Source organism: Topomyia yanbarensis, chromosome 2, assembly GCF_030247195.1.
Source record: "Topomyia yanbarensis strain Yona2022 chromosome 2, ASM3024719v1, whole genome shotgun sequence".
NCBI classification, from domain to species: Eukaryota; Metazoa; Arthropoda; class Insecta; order Diptera; family Culicidae; genus Topomyia; species Topomyia yanbarensis.
The window spans coordinates 98,659,688-98,683,641 of NC_080671.1; the positions used below are offsets into that span (position 1 = coordinate 98,659,688).

The 23,954-nt window shown below is 43.7% G+C and overlaps 2 protein-coding genes across 4 annotated transcripts; one reads left to right on the top strand and one right to left on the bottom strand.

The window, feature by feature from the left end:
- The first annotated feature begins 243 nt into the window (after window positions 1-243).
- Window positions 244-13,844, top strand: LOC131678952 (protein rigor mortis-like). Of its 3 annotated transcripts, none has more exons than XM_058959410.1 (13): window positions 244-743; window positions 950-1,155; window positions 1,212-1,753; window positions 1,857-2,523; window positions 2,584-2,817; window positions 2,881-3,236; window positions 3,611-3,853; window positions 3,922-4,215; window positions 4,391-4,780; window positions 4,848-4,998; window positions 5,063-5,156; window positions 13,385-13,548; window positions 13,620-13,844. In XM_058959410.1, exons 2-13 carry the CDS (start codon window positions 977-979, stop codon window positions 13,741-13,743), a joined length of 3,438 nt encoding a protein of 1,145 aa, XP_058815393.1. In that variant the 5' UTR covers window positions 244-743; window positions 950-976; the 3' UTR covers window positions 13,744-13,844. The 3 variants fall into 3 exon arrangements, with proteins under 3 accessions (XP_058815393.1, XP_058815392.1, XP_058815391.1); XM_058959409.1 differs by having other exon boundaries at window positions 247-743; window positions 962-1,155; window positions 4,274-4,780; XM_058959408.1 differs by having other exon boundaries at window positions 248-743; window positions 4,274-4,780.
- A 64-nt stretch (window positions 13,845-13,908) lies between these two features.
- LOC131678955 (uncharacterized) lies at window positions 13,909-23,614 on the bottom strand. Its single transcript, XM_058959413.1, has 6 exons — window positions 23,440-23,614; window positions 23,264-23,379; window positions 23,100-23,199; window positions 14,724-14,892; window positions 14,416-14,670; window positions 13,909-14,357 (listed from the first exon to the last, which is right to left on the bottom strand). The coding sequence occupies exons 1-6, from the start codon at window positions 23,460-23,462 to the stop codon at window positions 13,917-13,919; spliced, it is 1,104 nt and encodes a 367-aa protein (XP_058815396.1). The 5' UTR covers window positions 23,463-23,614; the 3' UTR covers window positions 13,909-13,916.
- Between the last annotated feature and the right edge of the window lie 340 nt (window positions 23,615-23,954).

Sequence of the window (23,954 nt, forward strand, 5' to 3'; positions counted from 1 at the left end):
TTGACTTTTTGCACCGTATGCAGTGTTACTGCAGGGATGGCGAAATGAGTGTGCTGGTATATTTATAGGAAAATAATAAAATTACTTTTGACAATTAAAATTATTATCGTTAAGAGTAAAAATGATAAATTGAATAGAATCTACCACGCATTTGCCGTATACGTGGTTGATTAACTTTAAAAAAATAAGACAGCAACCAAATGATAAATTTGTCAGAAAATGGTTTCATCAAACCTCATTATACACCCATGGCATGGAAAAACAGTGCCCTTCATCAATATAGTGGATTCAAGATACAGAATATTGTAGGCATAAAATAAATTAATAAAAATCCATTTTCATTTAGAAAAATAGCAACACGCGGAAGATTTCGGCAGGGTGAAAATGTGCGAAAAGAAGAATGTTGAAAGAAAAATAAGAAGCCGATTGTCACGTCTTGTCTTAGGTGAAAATAGGCTCATTACCGTAAAACGGTCTAATTAGTAAAGTGCTCAGCTCTATGTATGAATAACGATTAGTCAGAAAAATTCGGTGTAGTCGACATTCGTCTCATTGTTTTGTTTCTCAATCGTTTCAATTTGTGCGCGGCTTTTTATGTTTTTGTCTTCGCACATGCTAACAACGCGTGTAAACAATAGAGTTAAAATAATAGTAGTTGTTATTCGAAACAGTTGTTACAATCGGTATTCACATTAATGTACTGATATTTGAAAACTATACCACAGTTTTAGTGTCAACATCAGGTAATAACACACGTAGATCATTTTCGTTTTTTCCTGAGGTTACAGTAGTGCAAAAAAGATACTGATTACACGGATTAGCACCGACTACACAGGTGTACTGCACAGTAGTGTCTGTTTCGGATCGTATGGCATGCCGAAACTTTCAATATTTGTGTTTCATCGCAAAACGATTTCGTACGTTTCCCTGATTGATTATTTAAGTTTAGTTTTTATTCAAGTTTCCTCGAGCAAAAATGGATATGAATACAGATGGCTTTGTGGTGCCGAACATGCAAGCATGGTTTCGGCAGAACAGTTTCATGTGCACACCGGACAATGGACTACTCTACCAGTCACGGGCTGACATAAACTACATTGCTCCACTGGTCAACGGACAGCTTCCTAAGGTTCGCATCATCAACGCTAAAACAACGTAAGTGTGTTGATTTTATGTTATTTGCGTCTTTACCAATTGTGTTTTCCCCTAAGAATCAAAGCGCTCGCTTGCTCTCCAGATTGGACAGAGGGCCGAGAGTTCGCCACCTATGATGATCAACACGCGATCCAAGTTTGGGATCTTGACAAGGGAGAATCGGTGAAAGGTCACAAAGGACACCAGCACTGGGTGTCCTCGCGTTCGGAGAAAAACATCGAGGTTAACTCTGCTATTTGCTACACCCACGCACAGAAAATAGTTTCGGTTGATCATTCGGTTTTGATTGTATATTGCCTGGTCACCAACAGCTACAAGACATACGCCGATTTCTTTCGCGAGAATTCCGTAATCGTAGTTCTTTCACCGTGCCCGTACGAACGAGACATTTTTGCAGCCGGATTAAAAAACGGCTTAATTAAGATTGTCTCCCTACATAAAATGACAGTATTGTACAATTTGCGCGGACACGATAAGGAAATTGTTTCACTGGATTGGATGAAGGTGAGTGTGCTATCGAAGCCACCCGCGGAAAACTGGAGAAGAGAGGAGCGGCCGAAGAAAGAAGCTCGCAAGAAGAGAGACAAGAAAGTGGAAGGTAAGTTTATAAATGCAATGCACTTCGTGTTATTGGACATTTCCAATTCGATCATATCAATATTGGAGCTTTTGTCTAAACATTTATTTCTGTATATTCATAGAAAGTCCAAAACCAACAGACACATCCACGCCGGCGGTCGACACTTCAGACATATTCGACATTTACGAGTACAACGAGCAGGAAGAAGAATTCGGAACAATAGTGGATCGGACTACCTCAACATTCGATCAGAGAGATCGTTACCGGGAAAACATACACACAACGGAGGGCTTTAATTTTTTGGAAGCTTGCCAGAATTTGAAGGAGGACATAATCAAAGCCAAACAGGAAGATGAGGCGGCGGAAGATGAAAGCGGTCAACCCGCGGATGATGAAACGGAAGGAGCGCACGCTTTGAATACGGACGACGAAAACGAACTGGACGAGGCGGAAAAGTTGAGAGATTTTATTATCGTTGATGGCGAAGGAAAAGAGAAACGCAAAAGTGGCTCGGAAGAGGAATCGGAGGAAGAACAGAAGGAGGAAGGAACGCCTCGGATTGTACTGGCGAGTAGCAGCCGGGAGAACATTATTCACTTTTGGAACTACTACTCTGGAGTGTCCATCGATAAGGTGTCTCTTCCGAACAGCAATGTGAGCAAACGCCTGTGTCCGGGGACATTTATTACGGCGGTGTGGTTGAATGAGTCGAAAATTGTAGCCAATAGTATTACAGGAAACGTTTTCGAGTGGAAGGTTTCGTTCTACTTTCAAGGGCCGTCAATCAGGTAAGAGTGTGTTGTTTTATAGATCGGGTATTGGTCCTAAATTAATGTTTCTCATTTCAGAATGAAAGCAACTCGAAGTCTAAAGCACTATCCCGTAGATGCAGCGATTTATGTTGTGCGGGCCATGGGCCCCATTGCCGATTATGATCCGAAAGTGAGATACATTTGGTGTCAGTCACTCAATCGGAAATTTTTGGCTGTTTCCACATCGGAGAAGCCGGAAATCGTAGCAGATTTGGCCTGCCTTGCTATTGGAAATACGTGCGTGGTTGAAAACCCTATGGAATCGACCGTGTAAGTTTGTCTTAGCTTAACTAACCTATCGGCAGATTTTGATTTGACATTTTCTAAAATTAGGTTGGCAATTGGTTGTACCGATCGAAGACTGGTTACGCTGAACCTTGCAAGCATGGCTTACAACGAGGTTACCGGTGTGCCTTTCATGAACAAAGTAAGCAGTAAAGTTACTGCGCTCGATTGGCACCCGGAACGGGAGAATATAATTGCGTTCGGAACTTCCGAAGGTAGAGTGGGCATGCTCGATACGAACAACCAAATAAACGTGCCGGTACTGTTACCCTCCTTTCTTTCGACTGACGTGTACAGTCTGAAGTGGAGTGAGATTACCGATGATATGCGGGTACGGCAGACGGTGCTGTTCGCAACCGGCAAGGCCAAGATGGCGTACTATAAGATGAAGCCGGGAAAGCATGGTATGTATGAGTATGAACGACATTGTTCGATCGAATTCATTGCAAGAGATAGTAGTACTTTAGGGGCATGACCATGCTGAAGTAGTATTTTAGGGGTATGACCTTGTTTTAATATAACTTCAAAGTTTTTAAAACTTATTTGCTTTTAATTATAATGTACTTGTCTGACAATTCAAAGATTAATACGCCGGTCTCATAAGCCACCGTCAGGAGTTAGTGGTCAGTGGGATTGTAAAACAGAAGTCAAGTAACTCAAGAAACTGGTTTGAGAGATTATTTAGACGATAGCAGGTGTCCGTCTTGGGCACATTTCCATTACAGCTACCTACCTTTTCTTCCAATTCACCATAAAACTCCATTGGATATACTTCCAGAGATGATCGAGATGCATCAGTGCGGCATGGTTTCGAGTGTGTCGGCTTCGGAGCAGTACCTGTTTGTTGGCACCCAGGATGGCTTTGTGTACGTCAACGATCTCAGCAAGAATCTCGCACAGTTGTACCGCCGCAGCATCACCCGTCGCTACATCACCTCGATGCAGTTTAAGGACAATATTTTGGCCGTTGCATCGAATGAAAACAGTATTAGGCTTATCGATTTCAGTAGTACGATTGACGGTAAAATTTGCGGTACAGGTGGAATCACAACATCTAGAGTAATTCGATTGTTTTTTTTTTTCGTTCAGATAACGTTGACGACAACATCAGGCTGCTGGATGGCCACAGTAAAGGCGTTTGCTGCCTACGGTGGGGTTACGGTGATAGCAAACTTCTGGTGTCGGGTGGCTTTGACAGCAGTGTCCGCGTGTGGGACACGATCAACCGCAGTTGTATAGCGGTATACAACAGTGTTGATTCCGTGTATTGCGCCATATTTTCGCCGATCAATGAAAACATCATCATTTTGACCGGCAAGGGAACAACGTTGGCGTTCATTGACTACACAAAGCATCCTCCGTTGGATAAATCTACAGTAAAGAGTAAGTTGTTTGATTTATTTTTTCCACGAATTCTGTAACTATTAAACTGGGTTTTTAGAGCCAAAGCAACCGCAATGGGGGGTTAATTCCGAGGGCGCGGCCAGCAAAAAGAAAGGCAGAGATAGAACACGCATTACTAAATGTACTGAACAACTCGACTCACTTCGACTTTCAGGCGAAGCTGCAGAAGAGAAGGTTGAACCGACCACACGTTCTGAAGAAAGTAAGGAAGAAGAAGAAAAGTTCGAGAAGACTGACGCACAGGTAGACGAGCTGGCCGATCAGTTGAAGCAGGTTAAGTTCAAAGAAATCAAGCCAATTCAACTGAAGAGCAATGTTCCGACGACGTTTCATTTGTCGAATCGAGAGATTAACAAACCTATCGATGTGCTCGAATGCATCATAAGAGTGGCTAATTTCAAAGAGCCAGACGACGACGAAGATCAGGTTGATGAAGATGGCGACGCATCCGAGAAAGTGGAACCAAAGTCTGATGAACCGAAGTATTTTAACGAGAAGTTGTTCACCTCAGAGAAGAACCTACGGGACTTGATAGCGGAGGAAAGTTAGTATAAGATTAGTGAAAATAAGTGACGAGAACTTATCTCATTTCCATATCAATCATATTGCAGCTAAAAATCATCACGATGGTCGAACTTCATCGATAGGGACGATTCTGTTGCCTCAGATCGGATTTAGATTGAAGGAAGAGATCGTCGAAAGGATTGCGTCCAGAACGCTTACGGATCAGCTCGTGGCACTAGCTCCGTCAATTTCCTATGAGTATGGCTTTTGCGCGAATTTGCAAGCAGTGTGTTTAAACAATTGTATCTTTTTTTTCCTACAGATTTTGGCGCAAATGTTGCGAAGCCTACGGATATCAATTCCTGGAGAAACAATACGCGCTTGCGTCAATTCCATACTTCTTGGCTAGTCATAAGGTAAGTGATCTGATAATGAATTAGTTACCGTTCATAATTTGAGGAGACGATGAAAATTAAGGCTTCAAGAAACTAGAGTTAGATATTCCGTTGGGTAGAATAAACATGGAGTGTTCCGCCTTGACAAGAAGACATGAAAGGCGAATCCATTAGATTATAGAATTCATTGAGATCACATTCAGATGCAGAGTAAACTGGCTTCTAGTCATTAATACAACAACAATTACTATTGCATTCTCCCATTAACCTAAACACAAGAGAAAGGATCTTTGGTATTGGAGACAACTAAACTGGAGCGATGGCAACTCTACCCTGCCATCCGCCACTCTCTGCGCTAGGCTCTCTAGTGACAGTCTTGCTGTCACTCCGAGATGTCACCATAAGCGGAAACCATCATTAACCAGTCAGTCATCAGTCAGTTCATTGAGCACATGCTCTTTATTTTAACTATCGTTATTAAAAGTATTTTATGTAGTCTGTACGCGAGTGTCCTTTGTATTTATTCAACAAGGCTCCCAGCCTGCCCCGCGCACAGGGCTACAACAGTGGCGACGAGTACATTAGCGGATATTTGGTGAAATTTCGATTCACGAAAAGTAACCTCAAAATTCCGTCACCCCCGCGTAAAAAACGGAGAAGAAGCATGGAAAATGGTCAAATTCCACATGATAATGACCGGGAGCAGGTCCCACCAGCAGCAGATCTGCTCATCGTGCAGTTCATGCACCTGATGCAGCAACAGCAGCTTTAGCACCAGCAGCTGATGGCACAGTTTCTCCAGCGGCAGCAGCAAAACGACGAGCAGCAGCAAGCATTTTTCCGGAGTGCAGTTTCATCTATCCACGTACAAGTACCACCCAACCCAGAGCAAATTCTTGACTCTTTGGCAGGCAACGTGAAGGAATTTCGTTACGACGCTGACAATAGCGTCACGTTTGCGGCTTGGTACAGCAGGTATGAAGATTTGTTCGAGAAAGATGCCGATGGATGACGAAGCGAAAGTCAGGTTACTGCTGCGAAAGATGGGCGCAGTTGAACATGAAAGGTATGTTTCCTTTATTCTACCAAAACTTCCGAAAGAACACACCTTTGCCCAATCAGTAGCGAAGCTGAAAAATTTATTTGGGTCGGAAGAGACGGTAATAAGCAGGCGGTATAGAACGTTGCAAATCGCCAAGCACCCGACTGAAGATCATATTGCTTTCGCTTGCCGTGTTAATAAAGCCTTCGTTGAGTTTTAGCTGGGGAAGCTATCGGAAGAGCAGTTTAAATGCTTGACCTACGTTTGCGGATTGAAAGCAGAAAGCGATGCAGAAACCCGGTCACGGCTGCTTTCCAGGATTGAGAAAAACAATGGCGTCACGTTGGAGCAGCTAGCGGAAGAATGGCAGCGTCTTCTTAACCTCAAACATGACAATGCTATGATCGAGTCAGCCACATGTTTCGGTCAAGTGAATGTCATTAAGCAGCGATCTTCTGATAAACGGTTCAACAAACGGGATCAGCCATCTTCGAAGCCTGCTGCAAACGACACGAGAAAAAAATCTGATACACCCTGTTGGTTTTGCGGTGCATTTCACTACGTACGGGACTGTACCTTCAAAAACCACAAATGCTCCGAATGTACGCAGTTTGGACATCGTGAAGGCTACTGCAGCAGTTCAAAAAAGCCACAACGTTCATCGAGAAAGGGTAAGCATTCGGTGGCCAGCAAAATGGTCGTCGTTAATGTGTGCAACGTGCAGAAGCGGAGGAGATTCGTTTCCGTTGCCCTTGATGGAACACAGGTTCGCGTTTACCAGTGCAACTCTCAAAGCTACTTACCCAAAAGTGTTCAGCGAAAAGCTCGGGTTGTGCAACCGGACTAAAATTAAATTTGAGGTAAAAGAACAGTGTAAGCCTGTTTTTTGTGCCAAGCGTCCGGTGGCGTATGCAATGTACAGCGCAGTCAACCAGGAATTGGACAGGTTGAAAAAACTATCATCACACCGGTCGATTATTCAGAATGGGCAGCGCCGATCGTCGTAGTGCGCAAAGCAAATGGCAACATCCGAATTTGCGGAGACTATTCAACAGGTCTAAACTCCACTTTGCAGCCTCATCAGTATCCACTGCCACTCCCGGAAGACATCTTTGCCAAGCTGGCTAACTGCAAAATATTTAGCCAGATTGATCTTTCGGACGCTTTTCTACAGGTGGAAATCGACGAGCTGACAACACACACCGTGGTCTTTACCACTACAACCGCCTTTCACCTGGTGTAAAGGTAGCACCTGGTGCTTTTCAGCAGCTCATCGATACCATACTAGCCGGTCTTAAGGGTACTTCTGGTTATCTCGATGACGTCATCGTTGGCGGTGAAACACAAGAGGAGCACGACCGTAATTTGGAAGCAGTTCTTCAGCGGATTCAGGATTTTGGTTTTACCATCAGAGCCGAAAAGTGCAGCTTCAGTAAGCAACAGATACGCTATTTGGGCCATATATTCGACCGACGTGGATTGCAACCTGATCCAGTAAAAGCAGTAACCAAGCTACCTCCTCCTACTGACGTTTCAGGTGGTCGCTCTTTCCTTGGGGCGATCAATTATTACGGCAAGTTTGTGCTCAACATGCGACAGTTGCGCTATCCACTCAACAACTTGCTGAAGTCGGAGACAAAGTTCGTCTGGAATCAGAAGTGCCAGCAAGCGTTCGAGCGATTCAAGCAGATTCTCTCCTCGGGATTTCTGCTGACACGCTACGATCCGAAACAGGTCCATCAAGGTTGTTCAGCATGCTTCCAGAGCACTCACGAAAGCGGAACAAAACTTTAGCCAGCCCGATCGCGAAGATTTAGCAATCATCTTTGCAGTCACCAAGTTCCACAAAATGATTTTCGGTAGGAAATTACGTCTACAAACCAACCACGCTCCTCTGCTTCGAATTTTTGGTTCTAAGAAGGGCATACCGGTATATATGGCAAACCGGTTGCAACGTTTCGCCCTCAATCTGATTTTAACATTGAATACGTGCCATCCGACAAATTTGGCAACGCTGACATGTTGTCTCGTCTAATCAACCAGCACGTTAAGCCAGAGGAGGATTACGTCATTGCGAGCATTATCCTCGAAGGAGATGTAAGATCAGTAGCCGCAGATACCGTTAATATATTACCTCTCAGTTTCAGAGTCGTAGCACATAGTACCCAAGCTGATCCACTGCTTCGCAAAGTCTTCCGGTACATACAAGACGGTTGGCCTTCGTCATTTCATCGCAGTATCGAAAACGATGCTTGGACCAGCTTCATCGTGGACATCCGGGCATGCAGCGGATGAAAGCAATCGCCAGAAGCTACGTCTACTGGCCCTCCATAGATGATGATATCATTGGTTATGTAAAGGCGTGTCAGCATTGCGCATCCGTGTCCAGGTCCCCTCCTTGCGCTGCTCCTGTACCGTGGCCGAAAACATCCGACCCATGGCAGCGTGTTCACGTAGATTTTGCCGGTCCCATCGAAGGCGAATATTACCTCATCGCAGTGGATTCGTACTCCAAGTGGCCGAAGATTATGCAAACCACAAGAATCACCTCTACGGCTACAATCAGCATCCTGTGTGGCCTTTTTGCTCGACTTGGTATGCCAGTGACTCTAGTGTCCAACAACGGTACCCAATTTAAGAGCGCGGAGTTTGCTGAGTTTTGCGCAATCAACGGTATCGAGCACATCACGACACCCCCCTTTCATCCACAATCCAACGGCCAAGCTGAGCGTTTTGTAGACATTTTCAAAAGGGCCGGCAAGAAAATCCGAGAGGGTAGTGGATCAATTACTGATGCGTTGGATACCTTCTTGCTCGCTTATAGAAGCACACCTAACCGTTCGGCTCCTGAAGGCAAATCTCCATCCGAACCTGTCTCGAACTACTTCGGCCGCCCCCTGCGACTGAACCGAAGCCAATCGAGAAGCAGCACTGCCAGTCGATATTTTTCAGTCGGAATGATCCAGTATTTGCCAAAATATATGCAAGAAACAGTTGGAAATGGTCTCCAGGTGTGATCATCGAAAGAATTGGTGACGTGATGTTTAACATCTGGGTGGAGGACCGCCGAATGCTACGTTCGCATATTATTCAACTCCTTAGTCGAACTGTAACCGGATCAACCACCAACAAAGTAGGACAGCAAACCAGATATGCTCAGTTACCTTTGGATATTCTGTTGGACGTGTGGAAGCTGCCGAGCTTACCAACTGATACAACATCGCAGTCATCGTCGATGCTGCAGCCAACCACCTCACAATGTGCATCGTCGACACCTCGTTGTGATCAGCCGCCTGAATCGGTGGTCCATCACTTTCTCCACTGTCTTCGTCATCACATGTAACATCTTCCGAATTTGAGTCAGCAGTTGAAGCAGATCCGGTGGCAGCACTACCACGCCGATCTTTGAGAGTTCGAAGAGCGCCGCAGTGGTTTGACCCGTACCACCTTTATTAAGAGGGGAGATGTTGGAGACAACTAAACTGGAGCGATGGCAACTCTGCCCTGCCATCCGCTACTCTCTGCGCTAGGCTCTCTAGTGACAGTCTTGCTGTCACTCCGAGATGCCACCATAAGCGGAAACCATCATTAACCAGTCATCAGTCAGTTCATTAAGCACATGCTCTTTATTTTAACTATCGTTATTAAAAGTATTTTATGTAGTCTGTATGCGAGTGTCCTTTTTATTTATTCAACAAGGCTCCCAACCTGCCCCGCGCACAGGGCTACAACATTTGGGATTGCCCAAATAGTTTCACGGGAGAAGATTTGCGTGTTGTCGGTATGGTAATCAATTAATTACTGGAATTTATAATCAGAATCGATCATATGTGTATAGCTACTGGGTATTATAATACTGCTGGATTGGTAACTTGGTTGTTTGGATGTGTAATGCTTTGAGGCGATCGACGGTGATAGCCTATTTCCTGCTCTTGATGCGTCGTAGTCCTCTGTAGGGGACTTTGTACGGTGCTGTTAGTGATGGTTTGCTTGCGCCAACTCTAGCAAATACTTGCGAGTAAGCAACTAATTCCTTCTGGTTGTATGGTTGATGGTTTGAGTGGTTGCTTATGGGTGGCGGTCGAAGTGTGGTAATGGTCGTCTTGAGTCGTCTTCGGATGTTTTCTCAAGATAGCTGAGAGCCCGCCCAATGGTGGCGACTGCGGCTGCCTACCGAAATCGGAGTATCCCGAGCAAATGAAAAGCTCATAATGCCCCAATGATCATGGTCCGAATTCACCCCTACTGCATCGTGTTTTGATAGCGTTTGGAATGGGTTCAACCCATGAAAACACCATCACCATGATCCGGAAGGTCCCATTTTAAAACCACATTCTGGTGTATTTATGGGTTTTTGAGACCATTTCATGGGGTCTTATTGGTTGTAAAATTTGGCGCGGACCATGTTCATGGTATTTTTATGGGGTTGTGTGGTGTTCGAACCCATGAGAATTCGCTCGGGATGCCAGCTTCCATACACGCCGTTTCAGTAGGGGTGCAGGGTAGCAGATTTTAGGAGTACCATAATTCGGTTGCATAATGGGGGAAGTATGTCGATCAGGCCGTTCCATTTTCGGCACGTGATTTGCATTCCGTAAAAAATCTTCTGTCGATGGTAGCCTGGCAAATGCTGGTGTCTGTGTTCCTATTCTGTTTCAGGTGTCACCAGCTGATGGTGCGGATAAACTGTATTCTACTTTCGCTGTGCTTCTTGACCTGCCGAAAATGTGGGAGAAAAGTCATTTTGCGGTCGATCGTTGCTACTAGAATCAGCCTTCCATGGGACCACGATGACGACGTCCGCGTAAACGAAGATGTACACTGATAGGAAAGAATTGATGCTCACCAGGAAAAGGGTGACGGTGAGAACGGATCCCCGACGGATCCCGTTGGTTTCCTGGGACGTATCTGACTGGGGGTCGCCGATGCTGACTTTGAAACAACGGTTGTGAAGGTAGTTTTGAAGAAAGTTTGCAAGGTTTACGGTGATTCCTTGTCTCAGAAGTTGGCGAAGTACTCCTTTCCGCCAAACCGTATTGTAAGACTTGGCAATGTCTAACATCGCAATGTCTGTATGCTGTTTACCGTAGTGAGCCTGGCTAACTATATTTTGGTGGGATACGAGATGAATGCTGGTTCCGAGATCTTGTCCGAATGCGAATTGCCGGTTGTCTAACAGGCTGTTCTCCACTAGGAAAGACATCAGTCTTCGATTAACCATGCGCTCCATGGGTTTTCCAATGCAAGATATCCGGCTGAAAGGATGGAAACCTTTGGCGTGTATCCTCGCATTTTTTTTGGAATTAGTATGATCAGGGCGGTTTTCCTGCTCTTCGGCAATAAACTGTGGTCCCACACTTGGTTGAAACTTTTCAGTAATATCCTCTTAGCGAGCGGTGGTAAATGCCGCAGAAGCGGGTAGCCGATACCATCTAGTCCCACTGCTTCTCCGTGGGTTAATGTAAGAGCGTAGTTTAACTCGGAATCAGAGAAGGGATTATTGAAATCCTTCCCTAAGTCCGGAGAAAAACTAACTCCCCAGTTCGTTAGCGATCTTCACTGGATCCATGGTTGCAATCCCGTTGTTTTCAAGAGCAAAACCGGTGCGTCTTCTCTTGCCGTTGAAAGCGTTGACTCTCCTCCAGAGGTGTTTCAGCTATTGAATGTTGTTGCTATTGTTTGCTGATTACCGCGTAGATGATATTGTGGTCCCAAGAACAAACCGCTACCGGGCTCTGGTCAATGGATCGTGATACTTTTGGTATCTACATTTTTTTTTGGGGTTTTTAGGGTATAGTTTTTCGGAATTAATGCCGCGGTTTGTAGGGCGTTGATGTAGGGAACGCCCGACGATAGAGGGTTGGCTACGGAGTCGACGATTTGTGATGTTGTTTTTCCATTCGCTGGGATTTAGCGCTGTGATAATATTGCGAACATTCTCACTATAAAAGCAGTTTTTTTTATAATTCGTTTATTTGACACGGCTCATAGCGGTAGCTTAACGGAGCCATGGATCTTTTCTATGTTTACAAATGTAAAAATTAAAATATAAACAAATTTTATTATAATACTGGATCTCGTGCGCGCCACTTTTTATTGCGAGCGGAGACCTTCTTTCGCGGGGTGTGCTGGCAATCTGCATCTGGGGGGTCATTTAATTCTTTTTTGTTTTTCACGTCCAGGTCGAAACCGGCTTGGTGTCCGCGATCAGATGTTTTTCCCTGTTTCTTGCACTTATTGTTGACCAGCGTGAATCCGTCACTGTTATTGTTATCCTTACCAATGTTGCTTACCGTTGATTTTGCGGTACTGGATGCTTCTTTTGTGGTTGTCATTATGGTCTGTGCAACTGCTGCCACAAATTTGGCCACCGTTTGTGGTTCAGGCATTGGTATTAAAAACTCTGTTTTTGGTTGGTTTGCCGTAGATGAGTTGGCAATCGGTTGAGAAGCGTCTTCATCTGCATCTTCCGCGCAAGGTTGTCCATGATGAGCTGTCTGATTACAATACTTGCACTTAGGAGTTTGCCCGCGTAGTTTGCATAATTGTAGTTCCGTGAGTTTTGAGTTTTATTGTCAAGTAGGAGGGTATAGCCCTTTCAACCCGCATCCTCACTACAAAAACGCCGTTAGGAGTACCCGGGAAGAAGTTTCTCCAAGTATCAGGTGTATCGGATTCTACTTCTCCGTATTGTATAAAAGCAGTTGTTTCTGGCTTGGTTGTAGTTTTGTGTTCGGGGTTGATGGCGATGTGTCGTTTGACGAGTGTTGATTGGAAAGATTTGGGGGCAGTAGGTTGTTTGCTGACGGTACTGAAGTTGACAGAAGTGAATTTATGTTCGCAAAGGTGTTACTTTAGCGTTCGTAGCGGATTTGAAGAAGTTTATGGTTTTGCCAAATGAGTACTTCGTGATTTCGAGGTACCAATCGTATCGGGATCATCAAAATTTGAGGTTGCCAAAACAGTTTCACGGGAGAAGAAATGCTTGTCGTTATGCTAGTCAATTTATTACAAAAATCTAAAATCAGAATCTATCATATGTGTAGCTACTGTTAGTTATAATACTGCGTGAGTGTGTTGAGTGTTCGGGCTAAATATACATGAGTGACCAAGAGCGTACCATCACAGATCTGCGCAGCATCCATCAACTATCTCACATAAATAATCGTGCTCATTAGTTTTGATTCAACATATTTTTGCCTTCCAGATAACCGAAGCCATTGATTACCTATGCAAGCACAAGTTCTTCCGCGAGGCGTGGGCCATCTGCAAACTACGCAAAGACAGTGACGATCCAATTCGCGCACAGGTGTCCACCGAGTGGGCACAGTATTTGGAAACTGTCGGTAACCTTGAGGGAGCTGCCCTCGTGTATGTATTGCTGCTGGTGGAACAATTAAATAGTCATTTTGATTCCCGTTTTTTTTTTAACTTCATTTCAGTTGGACTGCGGCAAAACAATACAAAAACGCTATTGCAGCTCTATCCAAGCGAAAGGAAATAACCGAACATATGCAACGTGCCATAGATGAACTGAACGCGAAGCTACAAGAAGCTGCTGAGTGACCTGAAATTTTTGTTCTGTTTTACGTTTTTATTTGATCAACTTTTGATGCCTGCCCACTGATATTACCGGGTACCATCTGAATAAATATTCTTGAACTCAAGGTTAACGAAAAACATTTGCGGTCCAATTGAATTACAACTTTATCGACCTATCCTAGGATTGAGAATTCACTTTAACTTGCATGCAATGGTAGGTAGTTCCGATTTCTTTTCCGATAGCAACACCAATATCGTTTTAGCACATTGCACCATATTTGTCCGCACAGTAGCTTCAGTGGAATGATCAGCAGGGAGTATATCGCCAGCTGGTACAAACGTTGAGAAGTCCACAGCACGGTATACCGCAAAGTGGCTCCGTCCAGCACGGCGAAGCCGTAACCGATTTTCATTACTCCCATTCGGTAGGAACACGTAGGGACCGAAATTTCTAACAGTTGTTGGTTGCTTCGCAGTCCGTACAGATTGAACGTGGACAGATCATGTCGATTATCACGTTTAGTGTTAAGTGCCAGAGAGGGAGGGTTGGTTAATAGCGCATCTTTTTGAACTATGGTGTACTTGGAGGTATGATCGTGCGCTGAAAATATTACGTCCGGTTGAAATGTTTCAAGGGCCTGAAAAGTACAAATTGGTAAAATCGAATGGAATGAGGAAAACATGTTTAATGCTTGCTTTCAGGGAAAAATGATCAGTCTGTTTCAGTAAACTCATATGACTGAGGATAATCGAGTAGAGGTCTGCACCGGCATTGTTATCTTGCAGTTCGGGCATAACTTTACTGAAGCGATTGATATTGAAAAATGTTGCTCCGTTTGGCAGCACCCACTGTGGTTGTTCATTGAAGTAGCGCTTGAAGCGTTGGATATTATCCTGAGAAACGGCTTCATAGCCTTCTCCTCCTATGTCGTTGTCTCCTGGAATGTAGATCTTTCAGAGAGCTTTAAAAAAAGATAGTGCTATAAAGTGGCTATTATTGTTACCATCGAAATACGGGTTTCCGGCTGTATAAAAATCCTGACAAATCTCTGAAAATACTGTTCATACTGATCATCTGTCGCTACGCTGCCTTCATCCATCAGGTCTCCGAGAAAGCATATTACATCTGGGATGGTGTGTTGCAGCGCCCTGCGGTAAGTAATCGCCAGTTGCCTGGAGGAATTTTATGTAAATATCCTTAAAAAATCAATCGTGCAAAATATTTGGTTTAAATGCCTTATTTCACAAGCTAATATATTCTAGTGATTAGAGAGTTAGGAGTAATGCAATTTTATCTAAGTTCTGGGTTTTTTCAAAGAGAGTTCGTTGTAATAACTGTGGAAGTCCCAACGGTTAGGGACAAACAGGATGTAGCATTTACATTTAAATGCTGTACGATATCTAGTTGTAAGCATGAATCTAGCGTTAGCAATAAATGGTGAACACGATATTATTGCGACACATACAACAGGGCATAACTTTTTTACCATTGGGTAAAAATCAACCAAATTTTGCACACTTTCTCATTGATGTGTATTGTTTACATGCTGTCAAACTCGAAGTCGTGTTTTTCGATTCAACGAAAATGGAGGTGAACCAACACGAGTCGAGAGAACAAATTCTTTCCAAACACCTGGATTTTTCTGACCTGTCGCACCGGCAGTTGGGAAAAATGTTGAACATTCACCATTCAACCGTCTCCAGAGTGTTGAAGCGGTTCCAGGAGCGGTTGACGTTGGACCACGGCAAAGGAGCTGGAAGAAAACCGGGACCGGAGAACAAAAAGACGGAGGGAAAGGTGAGGCGGATGATTAAAGCAAATCCCAACGTCTCAAGCCGTGATTTGGCTAAAAAGATCGGCATGTCGCAGAGCTACGTCCAGAATGCAAAGAAGAGAGCTGGACTACATTCATACAAGGTACAGAACTTCTCAAACTGCGATGAGCGGCAACAATCGACGGCTAAAACTCGGGCACGGGAGCTCTACGAGAAGATGCTGATTATGGCTGCTGTGTGATGGACAACGAAGCGTATATAAAAGCCGATTTTAAGCAAATTTCGGCGTTGGAGTTTTTCACCGGCAAGAGCAAATTCTATGTGGACGACAAATAAGAAGAAGAAAATGTCAAAGTTCGCCTCCAAATATCTCATTTGGCAGGCCATCTGCTCTTGCGAACCGAGGAGTGAGTCTTTCGTGACAAAGGGCACAGTAAATGGTCGTTCTTGCAGCAGTACGACGCTCCGCTATTTTGGCCAGATTTGGCATCATGCCACTATTCTAAGTGTCGTGGAGTGGTATGAGGCCAATTCTGTCCATTTTGTTCCAAAGGACATGAATCCGCCAAACTGTCCGGAGCTGCACCCGGTGAAGCAGTACTGGGCAATGATGAAGCGGGAACTTCGGAAGAGCAAGAAGACAGTCAAAGACGAGAAGGACATGTTAAGAAAATGAAAAAAAAAGCTGAGAAACTGGTACCGGATGACACTGTAAAGACTTTGATGGAGGGCATCAAGCGAAAATGCGTTCAATTTTATACTCAAGGCTCCATCGATTAACTTTTCTTTTGATTTTTGAAGTAAATATATGTATAAAACCACCCTAAAATTTTGGTTTGATTTTAAACATTATAAGAAAATTGGCATGACATTTTCGGTGTCGCAATAATTTCGTGTTCGCCCTTTAGTGAAGACAGTCTTCACAATTAATGTTTTCGCCAACTGACTGAAATCGCCAATCATCAAGCCCTTAGTTTGACAGCAAGTTCATGTCACATCAGTTCAGTGGAAACGAAAATGTTGCCAACACCACCACATAAGTACGATCATGCCAGAGCAGAACGGAAACGGAAAATTCTACTCGCATTGTGCTGGTGACAAAACAGGGAGCAGCCGTCATATTCGACGAGTAATTTGGCAATCAGCATTGCAAAATTCGCTTCTCCGCGAGAAGTGCGCAACAAAGATCGATCTCGGTTTCAATCGGAGACGGAATCACATGGAAAAACGTCGGGACGGCGTATAGCAGTAGACGGACAGCTGTAATCTCCACGAGTCGAACATTACCTAAAAGGCATCCGACGGAGTTCGAATTCATCTGCTGCAGCTCCATTCTAAGAAGCATTCAGACGACGGCGAAACATAAACCCAGCGTTGATCGAGCAAGAATCTGAAGAAATCGAACGTTTCCGAGAGAAACGCACGACAAGCAAGACATCGGGTCAAACTCGGGTTAGATCCCGTAAGACAGCACCATTTTTCTAAAGAATTGAGGTTACTGCACAAGATTGATTCGCGTGATCTGCGCTAAGAGCTAATTGCGAAGAAGAAATCACCAATCGAACGGAACGACGAAAGTGGGCTCGTCCAGGCGAAGGGCGTGACAGGCAGAACGAATTCTTAAACTTCTCCGAAGTTCGCGGCAACAACGTTCCAGTAGAAAGGTTTTTGTTGACACTCAGCAGAAACTGCGAAGGAGTGATTTTCTTCTGCCTTCCGCAGTGCACACTGCGAAGCAGTGGCTAAACGGAACGGAGATAGCAACGAAGGGAGGTTATCCAGGTGGAGTGGAAGCCATTACGAAGTGGTAGAGAAACAACACAGTGGCAGTCACAATCTCGGATCGACCACTGACCAAAGGAAGGTGTCGGAGTTGGCCAAAGTGGTGGAAAGATTCCAGCCGACGGAAAGGCCTCAATGCGTTGGCTTAGGTGGCACGGGAAGGTTGTAGTATGGTTTTTTATTCAATTTGTTTATTTGATAAGGCAGGTTTGCGTTAGCTTAAAGGTGCCAATCTTGGTTTGTTTTACATTTCAAATTACTTAAAACTAGGGGATTTTTTTATGCTCAGCCTTGGCTATCTGGAACTAAACTAGACGTATTACGTTACGTTGATTGCTAGTGTGAAAACTAAGTGCTTCGTGTAGTAGACAGATATAGTATGTAATAAATATAATCATAAGCTTGAGTTTTATTAAATAGACCGAAAATCGGTACGGTTACCCTATTGTCTTATGATAAATCAAAGATGCCTTATGGAACATGAAATCATAGCAAACCGATTTGACAAAATAAATGCCGTTTCATGAGAGAATCTTATGATTTTCATACGTGCTACTTGTGGCTAAAAAGTATGCGATATTCCTATAAAATTTGCTGTATTTTTTCCCTGAGTGTAGCATATAAGTTACCATGAGGATGATAATAACACCCAATGAAAATTATTAGCAACGCGAAGTAGGCTAATGTTTGGAAAATTGAAAATAATTTTCATTCGATTGGACAAATTCGTAACGAACGGAAGCAAAGAAAGAAGCTCCAAAGAATTCGTATGGATCGTCACACTTCGTAAATCGCTTCTCGATAGGGCTCCGGCTTTTCTGGTAGACGGCTAGGTCGCGAAATACCCGTTTCCCACCGAAATTCCAAGAATTCTAGCTTTTTCGCGATGACGTATGAAGTGAAAATCGTCGCATATGCCAAAAGCGCAGACTCTTATGGAGACAAACGCTGTTTTCGGTTTTGGAATCGAGCCGCCCTAGGTTCGCTCCAATGTTTACAATATCCATGCAAAAGTGACAGTTCCGAGCAAACCTAGAGTAGGGTGACCATTTCAGACAAGTAAAAAACCAGGACAGTCGAAAGAGTACTGCTTCCCCCCGCTACCTCTCAATCGACATTGCCTTTACCGCATGTTTTCGGCAGGTTAAAAGTTCTGTGGTCTGGCAGGCAGAGCTTCGTCAGTAAAAAAGTTCTGGGAGTCTGGGAGGAAGAGCTCTGCCAGAAAGTTTTTCGTCAGAGTTCGATCCCCAAGACAACAAAGGCAAACGTTTCATGCTGAGATGGTCCGTGCAGGACCGACGAGGAGTTTTCAGTACTAAAAACACGACATTGAGATAAATCAGAAACATCAGCGATCCCAAGTAGCTCCCTGCGCTATGCCTGGCAATCCCCAATGACAACCATTATCTCTCGATTTGAGAGCTGCAAAACCTACCGTTGTTACCAAAAATTTCTCCGTTTAATCGATTGTTATATGAAAACTGGTGGATAGCTTGGTGTAAATAATATCAGTTTGAGCCAGAGCTTGAAAAAATTGACATCCCTGCGTGAGCTTGAAAGAAAACAAAATTCAAGTCATGCCCGTCGCGATGAATGAAATGTTTGGTTCGTTTCCCTCGTCATTCGTTCTCCCGACACAGCGTATTCAGGTTCGGACATGTTCGGTTTCAGAAGCAAACTGAATTTTGTTTCCGTTCTACCTATGAGAGGGATTATTGAGCAAAATTGCACCAGATATAGATTATGCAGTTCACTTATGCTCGAAAATGTAGAAGATGTCAGCTTCTGCCTTCAAACTGTCCACATAAAACAAAAAAATGCTTTGGAATTTATATTTCCTCTGCACTCATGCATTCCATTCTGCATGAAGTTTCAGTCAGTTGGAAAGTTAATGAATGAGGGAGGCGCTGAATCTGAATTTTGGTTCCGGTAAATACAAGCAGAAACTGTTTTTGAAATTTCGCAGCACTGGTTTGAGCGCGACATTCCATACTCCCTATTATGTAGGATGCTAGACTCGGCGGTTAGTCGCTATTCAGCGTCCAAGCGTGACGGCATGTTAATCGTCCATTAGCTATTTCATTTATTTGATACGCCTCAATGCATTACCTGAGCCGTGGATCTTTTAATATTATCAATGTGTAAATAAAAATAAATATATCGAATTTTATTGTATATCCATCGGATCTTGTGTACGCGATTTGTTACTTTGCGTAAAGATTTTATTTCTTGTTGAAGATCTATTTACTTCATTGCCTCTTGTTACTTGTGGATCACTTAGTCCGCTTTCTCTCGGTTTATCGTTTTCGTTCATGCTATACTTGCTGTTAATGTTGTATGGGCTTTCACGATTACCTGGTTTGAATTGTTATTTACTTTATTATCGGTGGTGCTATCAGTTGATTGGGAATTAGTAGGCGCATCACAATGATCGGACACGCTGTGCGTAGGTTCTCTTGTTCCAGTTTTCGTTGGTGCCTGAGCTGCAATTCCGGTGCTTTCTGGTTTAGTTGATGTTGATAAAGGGCTGTGTGATGCTTGCAGTTGATGTTGCTTCGTTAGAGGTTTGTGTGCATGGTTTCTCGTAGTGTGTCTTCTTGTGTAACAACGTAGGGCACGCAGGGGTCTGTCCTTCATGCGTGCACAGCGTGATTTGACATTTGGTCACGCGTTTTGCATTGAATTGAAAGTTCAGATATGAAGGAATAGGTTCCGACACTCGCATTCTCACGAAACAAACACCGTTGGAAATACCTAGAAAAATTTTCTCCAGGTTTCAACCTTAAAGGATTCCATCTTACGTATTCCGACATGATGGTTGTAATAAATTTATTAATAGTACCCAGCTGTTTATCGTGCAGACGCATATCAATCTTATCATTGTCAATATAAACGGATATCTTGGTCCTAACATTATCATGCTCAACGACTTGTTGTCTTCCATAGCTTAACTTTCTGTTATGGCCAAATTTTAAACGTTAACAGTAACGAATGTGGTGTATGACGACGACTTCCGTTAGTCTAAACTGCATTTGCAAATTTGCTGTTGAGTTTCAAACATCTTGAAATGAATTGCTTTGCTTGTTTATAGTACTCGCACGGTTCATATAGACAGCAGACTGTAGGTAGAAACGTTCGTTTGATTCACTGCACTGTTAACAAGCAGAGCGACTGATTAGGTACTGGTATCGACCCCGTAGTAATTCCATGATCCCCAGCTCGAGAGAGCGCTCAATGACATTTTCCACGATAGTTGATATTTTTCTTTTTATGAAACGAATTTCCAGTAACACGAAAAAAGCCACTAGCAAGAGGACTCAAGTAGAAGCAGAAGCACCCAAACGCCGATGTGTCATTTCAGAGGTACCAAAGAGAATTCTTCGGGTCCCGGATTGAAAGGCGATTTAAGCCGAGAAGAAGCGCTGGTAAACATTGTTTCATCGATATTGACGAGGCACTCTTGAGAGATTAAAAAAAACATCGGAAGGTACAATTGGGAGATTCGACTTATTAAGTTTTGTTTGTCGCATTCCGATGGACGCATTCCGAATACTCAATAAGTTGCAGTTATGGTTGCGGTCGGTCGTAACTGCGATCTGGAGCATAGTGAAAAGCGAAGACTGAATAAATAGAAATATATTGGGCTTACAGGAGAAAAACCAGGACAAATCAAGCATTTTCCTCGACTTCCCAGGACACCAAGACAGTCAATGCAAAACCAGGACGTGTCCTGGGAAATCAGGACGTATGGTCACCCTAACCTAGAGCAACTCTGATCTAGAAACGAAATCAGCAAAACTATTGGCGCCTCCTCAGTACTTAGTCAATACCTACTAGATGATATTCCGCCGTCAATCATCGCGACAGAACAACAACCTCTCGCTCGGGTCGTTATTTTAACTTAAAAACCCTCTCGATACTATAGCACAGACTAACAGACATAACACTATAAGGGAATTCCCTCAAAAAACATCGATCCGACAATTTTCCCAGAACACTAGCTCCACCTTTTATTCACAGTCCCAAACACTTATTTACTGGTGGGTTACCCCTCAGGTTTGGGAACAATTTTTCACTAGTAGTCTATCCCCCATATGTTTGTTCATATGTCAGTGGCGCCATAATTTCAAAAGTGGCCACAGTCCCAACTACAAATATATTTAAAATGACCGTTAAAGCGGGCGAAGCTTTGTTTTTGAGTGTTATGTCTGTTAGTCTGTGGCTATAGCACCAACTCTTGGTAACCGGTCGCTCGGAATCACCGAGACAACATTGACAAAATCTGCGTACCGTACATCATCAAAGCCTTCTTCTTCGTATCATTTACGAATCAGAAAGTGTCGGAGACATGCATTGAATCCTCGATAGTTGCCAGCGCGTGGAACCAGGAGCAACCCCCGGTAAGCTCCACCAACCCTCAAGCCCGACCGAAAGTATCTGTCGCGATCTACCTTCTTTCGGGTTCTTATGGATCCGAATTCGCTGGATGGACTAATTTATCCCATCTACAAGAAAGGATATCTCTCCTGAACTCGGCGTACAAAATACTGTCGGGTATCCTGTTTAGTAGACTGAGACTGCTTGAGGAATCCTTCGTCGGCGAATACCAGACTGGTTTTCGTTAGGATCAGATGTTCAGCCTGCGGATACAAATTCCGGGAGTACAAATTGTAGACCCACATCTGTTCATTGATTTTAAGGCGGCGTACGATTCAGTGGGAAGAAATGAGCTGTGGCAGATTATGTCAGAACATGGTTTTCTTGCGAAACTAATTAGACTGATACGTGCGACGTTGGATGATTCAAAATGAAGTATTCGGATTGCAGATGAGATCTCAATCTCATTTGTTACCGTAGATGGGCTGAACCAAGGTAATGAACTTTCAAATTGGCTGTTCAATATTGCTCTTGATTCCGGAACCTGCAAACGTCAACAAAATTCGCCTTATACAAGACACTGACCCTCCCTGTCGCTCTTCATGGCCACGAAGCGTGGACATTGAGGGAGGCAGATAGGAGACCATTTGGAGTCTTCGACGGTAAAGTGCTGCGGACAACACTCGGTGGGATATGCGAAAATGGAATGTGGCGCAGACGCATGAATCATGAGTTGTACCAAGTTTACAAAACTGCAGATATTGTTAAACAGATAAAATACGGAAAACTGCAATGGGCTGGTCATGTGATACGAATGTCGGAAGAAAGAATTGCGAAAACAATATTCATCCGGGAGCCAAGAAGAGGACACCAACTTCGTGGGAGGCCACGAACCCATTGGACAGAGATGGAGATCTACGATACGCCCGGCATTGGCAAAATTACGCTGTAACCAACAAGGTATTCAAGGTAGCTATGGCTCCGCATTAGCCGTATCAGCGCTAAAACTCATAAACATCGTAGAATCAGACTCAGATCACCTGCTCGTGTCGACCTGTCACTGGAATGCTTCCGCGAGATACTTGCCCGCGGTAAACAACCATTCCTTTCCGCTGTCCCGTTTACTAACGGGATCCCGTATAGGTGGGTCAGTTGCTTGAAATCCTACCCAGTTCAGCTGCTAGGCTCGGTTAGAATGCTGTACTTCACCATTTAGTTGGTGGTACTAGGTTCGGATGGACCCCGATAGTAAAAGAGTTTGTTTGAACTTAAACACTGTTAACTCATCATGACATACAGGAACCGTATCGACTACCGACTCAATGAGCTATTAAAAAGATAACGATAGGTGATTGTTGTACACCACGCACGTGATATTGATTTTTTCGGAGGGCTTTTCGACGATGCTGTTATCACTAATAAGCGGTTTGGTCAGATTTACTCACCTATCTGAGTCATAATTTGCCAGCGGCCAATACAGCTTGGTATCGAAAGTGTTTCCTAATATTTGTGGATCAGCCACTAGCAGAATCCTCAAACATTTATCTAATAGATATTGGCATGTTGATTCACTTAAAAATTTTCATCTGAAATGTAGTTACACAGTTACCTGTTTGACATTCTATTGGGGACCAGTGCATGCTGTGGAAAATGTGTATTAGGTACTCATTGTACAGGATTAAACAAAATAATGTACACAAGTAGATCTTCCAAAACAGATGGATTCTGTAAGCAAACATAAATATTAGATACTGAGAACATGGAACTGTTAAGCCAAGTTATTACTTTAGATTCCGAAGTCGGAACATTTCGTGAAGACTTCCGAATGCTATTACTAATTTGTACTATACGTATTCACAGATCACAAGTTTTAAATCAACTGACGGTTCTATGCTATTGATTTGATAGGCAAAATATTTCGGGACGCCGTTTAGGTGCGCGACGTCAATATTACACATACTTCCCCTGTTGATATTGATAACGGATGTCTGATAAAGGGTAATCTAGAGCTTCTCACCATTTGATGATTTGTGCTACTGTCCCATTGAAGAGTTTTTTTTCTGTGGGCCTGTTAAAGTTATATCCTCAGTAAGATGAACTCATAAAAACTTTATTCATATCCTAAGAGCAATGCTTTGATACTACAAAGTTGTTACGTCATTGTTTTCCTCAACGTAGTGAGGATTCAGCGTACCCAGTAAAGTTCAGCCGGAAATGAACTGGAATTCTGGCTGGTTCCAGTTCGTCCACGGGCTCCAGTGACACAACCGATTCTAACTAGAATCGGTTGTGTCACTGGA

Coding starts and splice junctions, on each gene's coding strand:
- LOC131678952 (XM_058959409.1), top strand. CDS start 977: ATGGATATGAATACAGATGGCTTTGTGGTGCCGAACATGCAAGCATGG. Junction 4,216..4,273: donor GGATAAATCTACAGTAAAGA/GTAAGTTGTTTG, acceptor CTGGGTTTTTAG/AGCCAAAGCAACCGCAATGG. Junction 5,157..13,384: donor ACTTCTTGGCTAGTCATAAG/GTAAGTGATCTG, acceptor TTTGCCTTCCAG/ATAACCGAAGCCATTGATTA.
- LOC131678955 (XM_058959413.1), bottom strand. CDS start 23,462: ATGTTCCGACTTCGGAATCTAAA. Junction 23,200..23,263: donor CCCAATAGAATGTCAAACAG/GTAACTGTGTAA, acceptor AATATCTATTAG/ATAAATGTTTGAGGATTCTG. Junction 14,893..23,099: donor GCAAATTATGACTCAGATAG/GTGAGTAAATCT, acceptor AAATTCCTCCAG/GCAACTGGCGATTACTTACC.